Source organism: Pongo abelii, chromosome 19, assembly GCF_028885655.2.
Source record: "Pongo abelii isolate AG06213 chromosome 19, NHGRI_mPonAbe1-v2.0_pri, whole genome shotgun sequence".
Lineage (NCBI taxonomy): Eukaryota > Metazoa > Chordata > Mammalia > Primates > Hominidae > Pongo > Pongo abelii.
The window spans coordinates 2,929,716-2,937,527 of NC_072004.2; the positions used below are offsets into that span (position 1 = coordinate 2,929,716).

Genomic DNA, 7,812 nt, shown 5'->3' on the forward strand with positions numbered 1-7,812 from the left:
CTCAAAAAAAAAAAAAAAAGTCAGGAAATCTTAGTTTGGTTAAAACATTTGGTGGACAAAAGAGGATATAAATCACACTACTTGTACAAGAAGGTATTCTTTGGCAACTATTATCCCTTGATAGCTCCCCCTTATTTACTTCACCAGATGAATTAAAGTTTAATTTTATTCTCACGTTGAAATGAAGATTAGTGAAGAATATTTATAGGTGTCCCTGTTTCTCCAGTATGTGTAATTGAGGCCCTGTTTCCACTCCCTTAATGCAGGTTACCATCATCTCTCACTTGAGTTACTGAAATAACCTTGTAAATGATTAATCTGCCTTTCTGATTGGTTAATACTAGTCTAGTCTCCTCACTTTAATCAGATTTACATTTCTACCAATTAAATCTAAGCATCTAATTGCCCTGCCTGAAACCAGTCAGAGACTTTCCTGTTGGGATGAGGGTGGTGCTGCTGACCGCATCTCACAAGGCCTTGCAGGAGCAGGACATTGCCTGGTGCCCTTTCTCCCCTTCAGTTCTCTCCTTCACACGATACGCGTCCGGACACAGAACGTCCTTTAGTTTCTTGAGTATGCCATGTTGTCTTGACCTCTTGAGTCTTTGCAAATGTGGTTACTTTTCTCTGAACTCCACTTTCTCCCCATTTATATTTTTACGCCCTCTTAACCCATGAAGACCCAAGATAAAGTTGTCATATGTGGCTGGGAGAAATTAGGAAGTAATTGTGTAGAGGTAGCAATTGTATTGTGTTTAGAGACTGGGATTAGATTTCAACATTCAGTGATGAGGGATGTGTGGAAATAACTCAAAAAGTGGGTTTTCCTAAATGTAGCAGAGATAAATGATGGAGCCAGATGATTGAATTAATTGATCAATAAAGAAGGTTTCTTTCTTCATTTTTAGTATAACATTTTTGAAGTAATAATTGGACAATACAGAGCAATTCATTATATTTTGGAAAGCAAATATTTTAGGAATTAAAATAATGAAATATTCAGGCCGGGCGCATTGGCTTACACCTGTAATCCCAGCACTTTGGGAGGCCAAGGCTGGGGGATCACCTGAGGTCAGGAGTTCAAGACCACCCTGGCCAACATGGTGAAACCCCGTCTCTACTAAAAATACAATAATTAGCAGGGGTGGGCACCTGTAATCCCAGCTACTTGGGAGGCTGAGGCAGGAGAATCACTTGAACCTAGGAGGAGGAGGTTGAAGTGAGTTGAGATCGTGCTGCTGCACTCCAGCCTGGGCAACAGAGCCAGACTTCATCTCAAAAAATAAAATAAAATAAAGAAATATTCAGCCAAGGAAGAGATCCTGTGGACTGCTGTGGTCTGAACAGCATTCCTGGTGGGACTTTGGGATGCTCTTGCTTCCTCTTCTGCCTGTTCTCCTACCTCAGAATGGGCAGCTACAAAGTAGTGCCTGCTCTAGACCTCCTAGGAGATTTGTCCCAGGAGATCAGGGCAATTACTTTGTTTGTTGTTAATAAGTTTCACCAGGTCTTGGGGTCCAATGGGACCTACTGTTTCTAGAACCTGGAAAACATAGACTGGGAGATGTGTGAAGGGATGGGGTGGACTTAGATGACGATGACAGAGGCTGTATCTCCATGTATCTAACGTGCATGAAAGAGCGAAGGCTTCCGGGTCAAGGCCTCTGGATTCCTTTCAGACATTCCTGGTAAGTTAGGCTGGAAGCTGTGTCCCTCCGGGTCCTTCCGACTTTTGGGTCCTGATTACTAGGGTTCTGTGGAGTGACTATATGGGACTATTCTTTAGGCACTGTAAAATCCAAATTACTATTTTGGACATTATCTTAACAGAAACGAGAAACTCTTTAATTAGATGGTGACATGAGCAGGTTTGAGTTATGAAAAGGATGATTCAGGATAAAGTCAACAGATTTATTTATTTTTATTTTTTATTTTTTTTTGAGATGGAGTCTCGCTCTGTCACCCAGGCTGGAGTGCAGTGGCACGATCTTGGCTCACTGCAACCTCCGCCTCCCAGGTTCAAGTGATTCTCCTGCCTCAGCCTCCCAAGTAGCTGGGATTACAGGTGCCCGCCACCATGCCCAGCTAATTTTTTTGTATTTTTATTAGAGATGGGGTTTCACCATGTTGGTCAGGCTGGTCTCAAACTCCTGACCTCAGGTGATCCACTCGCCTCAGCCTCCCAAAGTGCTGGGATTGCAGGCATGAGCCACCACGTCCAGCCTAAAGTCAATAGATTTAAAGAGAGCAAAAGTAGATGTTTGGAGACCATATATGCCTCAGTGGTGCAGGTGAGAAAAGTAGCTGACCTGAAATGTGGCTGTGGGGAGCAAGCAATGAGCATAAGGAGGGATGTTAAGAAGGAGGAATTGATAAGATGTGGTAATTGAATGAGGGAAGTGAGGGGTAGGTAGGAGTCAAGGATGACTGTCAGGTTTCTGGCTTGGGGACCATGTAGATGGCATAGGCAGCGAGAGAATACTGGAGTGGAACACACCTGGGGCAGGGAAGACAGCAGACTTAGTATCAGAAAGATGAGGCTTGAGGTGGCCATGAAACATGCAAATAAGATGGTCATCAGGGAGCTGAACATCTAGGTCTGTAGCTCAGACGAATGTTGTGGGTTGAAGAAGTACATTTGGGACTCACTGGCATATTTGGGAAATGTGTAAGGACAGTACTCTGAGAAGCACCAATATTCAAAGATAATGGAACAGGAGCAGTTGTCTGAGAAGAGTGTGAAGTATTGCAAGGTAGGGAGGGGAGAGTGTCACCTGGCCAAGTGAGGGGAGGGTATCATGGAGTCGGAAGTGATCATTAGTGTTAAATGTGAAAGGTTATTGGATTTAGAGATGGGGATTTAGAGTTATTGGTGGCTTCGACTGGGCAATTTCAGTAGATGATGGGGTTCAGAGGCCAGTCTGCCACCTGTGCCTAAATTCTCATTCATGGTCTCTTTGAAAATAGGCCACACATTATAGAGATGTGTTTATTGGTTACCTGTAGGTGTTAAGGTGCATTGTGTTCTTCTTAAGGATAATAGAGTCACAGGATGATGAAGAAGAACCAAACCATGATCTCAGAGTTCCTTCTCCTGGGCCTTCCCATCCAACCCGAGCAGCAGAATCTGTTCTATGCCTTGTTCCCGGCCATGTGTCTTACCACCCTCCTGGGGAACCTCCTCATCATTGTCCTCATTCGACTGGACTCCTATCTCCACACGCCTATGTATTTGTTTCTCAGCAACTTGTCCTTCTCTGACCTCTGCTTTTCCTCGGTCACAATGCCCAAATTGCTGCAGAACATGCGGAGCCAAAACCCATCCATCTCCTATGCAGACTGCCTGGCTCAGATGTACTTGCATCTGTTTTTTGGAGTTCTGGAGAGCTTCCTTCCTGTGGTCACGGCTTACGACCGCTATGTGGCTATTTGCTTTCCTCTGCACTACACCACTATCATGAGCCCCAAGTGTTGCCTTGCTCTGCTGACACTCTCCTGGCTGCTGACCACCGCCCATGCCACGTTGCACACCTTGCTCATGGCCAGGCTGTCCTTTTGTGCTGACAGTGTGATTCCTCACTTCTTCTGTGATACATCTACCTTGTTGAAGCTGGCCTGCTCCGACACACAAGTCAATGGGTGGGTGATATTTTTCATGGGAGGGCTCATCCTTGTCATTCATTCCTACTCCTCATCATGTCCTATGCAAGAATCATCTCCACCATCCTCAGGGTCCCTTCCGCTGGGGGCATCCAGAAGGCTTTCTCCACCTGTGGTTCCCACCTCTCTGTGGTGTCTCTCTTCTTTGGGACAATTATTGGTCTCTACTTGTGCCCATTGACAAATCATAACACTCTGAAGGACACTGTCATGGCTGTGATGTACACTGTGGTGACCCCCATGCTGAACCCCTTCATCTACAGCTTGAGGAACAGAGACATGAGGGGGAACCCTGGGCAGAGTCTTCAGCACAAAGAAAATTTCTTTGTCTTTAAAATAGTAATAGTTGGCATTTTACCATTATTGAATTTAGTAGGTATAGTAAGGTTGATAATGAAATATCACTCTAAATCAGTGGCTTAAACATTTTTTTAAGACCACTAAACCTTTAGTTTAAACAAAACTGTATGCTAAAGGCTAATAGGAAAAATATGACAACAGAGCTGTGTTTGGAGTGGAGCTGGGGGCAGGAAGCCAGGTGCTAAGTATGCTTCTTCCTCCCTTCCCAGGTGGAATTGAAGCTTGAAAATAAATGTTAAATATCTTTGTGCCAACACCTATTATCCATATTAGTTGGGAATTAACTTTTTTTTTTTCTTTTATTGAGACGGAGTCTCGCTCTGTCCCCCCAGGCTGGAGTACAGTGGCATGATCTCGGCTCACTGCAACCTCCATTTCAGGGTTCAAGCAATTTTCCCACCTCAGCCTCCTAAGGAGCTGGAGTACAGGTGCGTGCCATCACGCCCGGCTTATTTTTGTATTTTTGTAGAGACGGGGTTTCACATGTTGGCCAGGGTGGTCTCAAACCCCTGACCTCAAGGGATCCACCCGCCTTGGCCTCCCAAAGTGCTAGGATTACAGGTGCGAGACACCACTCCAGGCATTGGGAGTTAACTTCTTAAATAGCACTGTAATCTTTGTGTTTATCCTGCTCAAGAATTTTCAATGACATTCTCAAATGGAGAAAGGAAAAACCCCAATATTTTCTGTCTTATGGAGCACATGTACTCCTAGAGTTCTGTGCTTCCAATACCTTACTCTTTGCTGTTGAATAAAAGCATTTCTTATTTCCTTCTCTGCATACATATCCTCACATCATTCTATCCTTTAGTTTTTACGTAATTTTCCAGACCTCCCAGAACAACCTGTCTGTAAAAGAGATAATAAATAGTAAAACCTCATTGGGTGGTTTTCTCTGCCTAAGGCACTTTCACAACCTACTCACATACCAACACTATGAAGTTGGTCCCATGATTATCTCAATTTTATGAATAAAGAGACGGAGGCTGGGCATGGTGGCTTACGGCTGTAATCCCAGCACTTTGAGAGGCTGCAGTGGGTGGGTTACCTGAGGTCAGGAGTTCAAGACAAGCCTGGCCAACATAGCAAAATCCTATCTCTACTAAAAATACAAAAATTAGCTGGGCGTGGTGGCACGCACCTGTAATCCCAGCTACTTGGGAGGCTGAGGCAGGAGAATCGCTTGAACCTGGGAGACAGAGGTTACAGTGAGCCAAGATCGTGCCACTGCACTCCAACATGGGCAACAGAGTGAAACTTTGTCTCAAAAAAAAATAATAATCATCATAATTTGCTGTCCAATATCACACAAAACATCAGTGATATAGTTAAGATTTGAACCCAGGGAGTTTGAGTTTAGAGATCATGACTACACTGTACTGTGTCTTGGGGCTGTAGAGTCTTTACTCCTCTCTGTTTCATTCGGTTCCAATCACTTCTCAGTTAATCATGACCATTTCCTTCATATCTTCCTCATAGTTCTCATTGTGAGCTTGAATTATGATTTTCTTCAGATACAACCAGAAAGTGGAGAGCAGAGTTTGTAAAACCATGTTTTCATGGCGCCAAGCAGGTCACACAGATCGTTGTAAAGCCGGCCAGATTTGAGAAAAATCAGTTGCAGAAACATGTCAAAAATTGTTATTTTACTAATATGTGGATTATGCCTCTATCATAACAGAAACATATATGCTATTGGAGATGATATTTTAAACTTGATATTGAACAAAGTCTAATTAAAACATAATCATTATATACTTGTAGTTTGTCATTCTTTCATTGGGAACAAAATGTTTTTCTTCTGCACTTTGATGCCAATATGAAGTCCTTTGTTTCTTCACAGATTGTTTGGTAGAGAACTGAGGCTTGTGTCCACTAAGTAGGAGGGATATTTAGATCTTTTTTGTTTAATAATAGATAAGAGTTGTTGAATGCACTGTGAACATGGATCAAATCTTTGCAATAACATTGTTATATATTTTTTTATTTATATATTTTATATATATATTTATTATACTTTAAGTTCTAGGGTACATGTGCACAATGTGCAGGTTTGTTACATATGTATACATGTGCCATGTTGGTGTGCTGCACCCATTAACTCATCATTTACATTAGGTATATCTCCTAATGTTATCCCTCCCCCCACCCCACAACAGGCCCTGGTGTGTGATGTTCCCCTTCCTGTGTCCAAGTGTTCTCATTGTTCAATTCCCACCTATGAGTGACAACATGTGGTGTTTGGTTTTTTGTCCTTGTGATAGTTTGCTGAGAATGATGATTATATTTAATTTAAATATTACAAGTTTAAAATTTTATATTATACATTTCTTTTTTTTTTTTGAGAAGGAGTTTTGTTCTTTGCTGCCCAGGCTGGGGTGCAGTGGCGTGATCATGGCTCACTGCAACTTCTGCCTCCTGGGTTCAAGGGATTCTCTTGCCTCAGCCTCCCGAATAGCTGGGATTACAGGCGCCCGCCACCACGCCCATCTAATTTTTGTATTTTTAGTAGAGACAGGGTTTCACCATGTTGGCCAGGCTGGTCTCAAACTCCTGACCTCAGGTGATCCACCTGCCTCAGCCTCCCGAAGTGCTGGGATTACAGGTGTGAGCCACTGTGCCTGGCCTACTTACACATTTTCATACAGATAGGTTAATGTAACATGTTTGAAATGTTATTCTGATTCTTTATACTGGCAACTGAATGAACTTTGAATGCTACATATGAAAATATTTTTATTTTTGTAAAAATTTATAATAAAAAGAAATATTCCTTATTTAATTTCAGTAAAAATTTTATATTAATTTTATTCTGCTTTCAATACATAATTTTTGCCAATTTAGAAAAAGCATTTGAAAAATAACTTTAGGTTTGCAATTTTTTCCATTTACTTTTATGTTTTAAATGAAATTTCATACTTAAACATAATTATATTTTGCTTTTTAATGTTTAATCTTTAAAAAATTTCATTGTGTAACTTTTAAAAAAAATTTAAGTCCTGGGATACATGTGCAGAACCTGCAGATTTGTTACATAAGTATACATGTGCTATGGTGGTTTGCTGCACCTATCAACCCGTCATCTAGGTTTTAATTATTAGTATTATTTCCTGGAGAAGCTTCACAGTGTGATGCAATCCTGTTTGTCTATTTTTGCTTTTGTTGCCTGTGCCTTAGAAGACATATTAAAAAAATCATTGCCCAGACCAAAATAATGGAGATTTTCCCCTATGTTTTCTTCTAGTAGTTTTACAGTTTTAGGTCTTATATTGAAGTCTTTAATCAATTTTGTGTTGATTTTTGTTTATAGTTAAAATAAGGGTCGAATTTCATTCTTCTGTATGTAGATATCCAGTTTCCTCAGCACCATTTATTGAATAGAACATCTTTTCCCATAGTGTATTCTTGACACCATTGTAAAAAATCAGTTAGCCATAAATGTATGAGTTTATATCTGCACTTTCTATCCTGTTCCATTGGTTGATGTACCCATTTTTATGCCTGTACCATGCTGTTCTGATAATTGTTTTATTATATATTTTGAAATCAGAGAGTGTGATGCCTCCAGGTTTGTTCTTTTTGCTCAATATTGTTTTGGTTATTTGGGGTCTTTTGTGGTTCCATATGAATTTTAGAATTATTTTCTATTGTGAAAAATGACATTGTAATTTTGATAAGGATTGCATGAAATCTGTAGATCAATTTGGGCATTTCATAATAATTCTAATCCAAGAACACAGAATATCTTTCTATTTATTTGTGTTTTCTTCAATTTCATTCAACAGTATTTAG

The 7,812-nt window shown here is 40.9% G+C and overlaps 1 protein-coding gene across 1 annotated transcript; it reads left to right on the forward strand.

The window, feature by feature from the left end:
• The first annotated feature begins 3,052 nt into the window (after positions 1–3,052).
• On the forward strand, positions 3,053–4,083 carry LOC100434985 (olfactory receptor 1E3-like). Its single transcript, XM_009251120.3, is given in 2 exon segments — positions 3,053–3,677; positions 3,680–4,083. Coding segments are annotated over 2 exon segments (1,029 nt in total).
• The last annotated feature ends 3,729 nt before the right edge of the window (positions 4,084–7,812 follow it).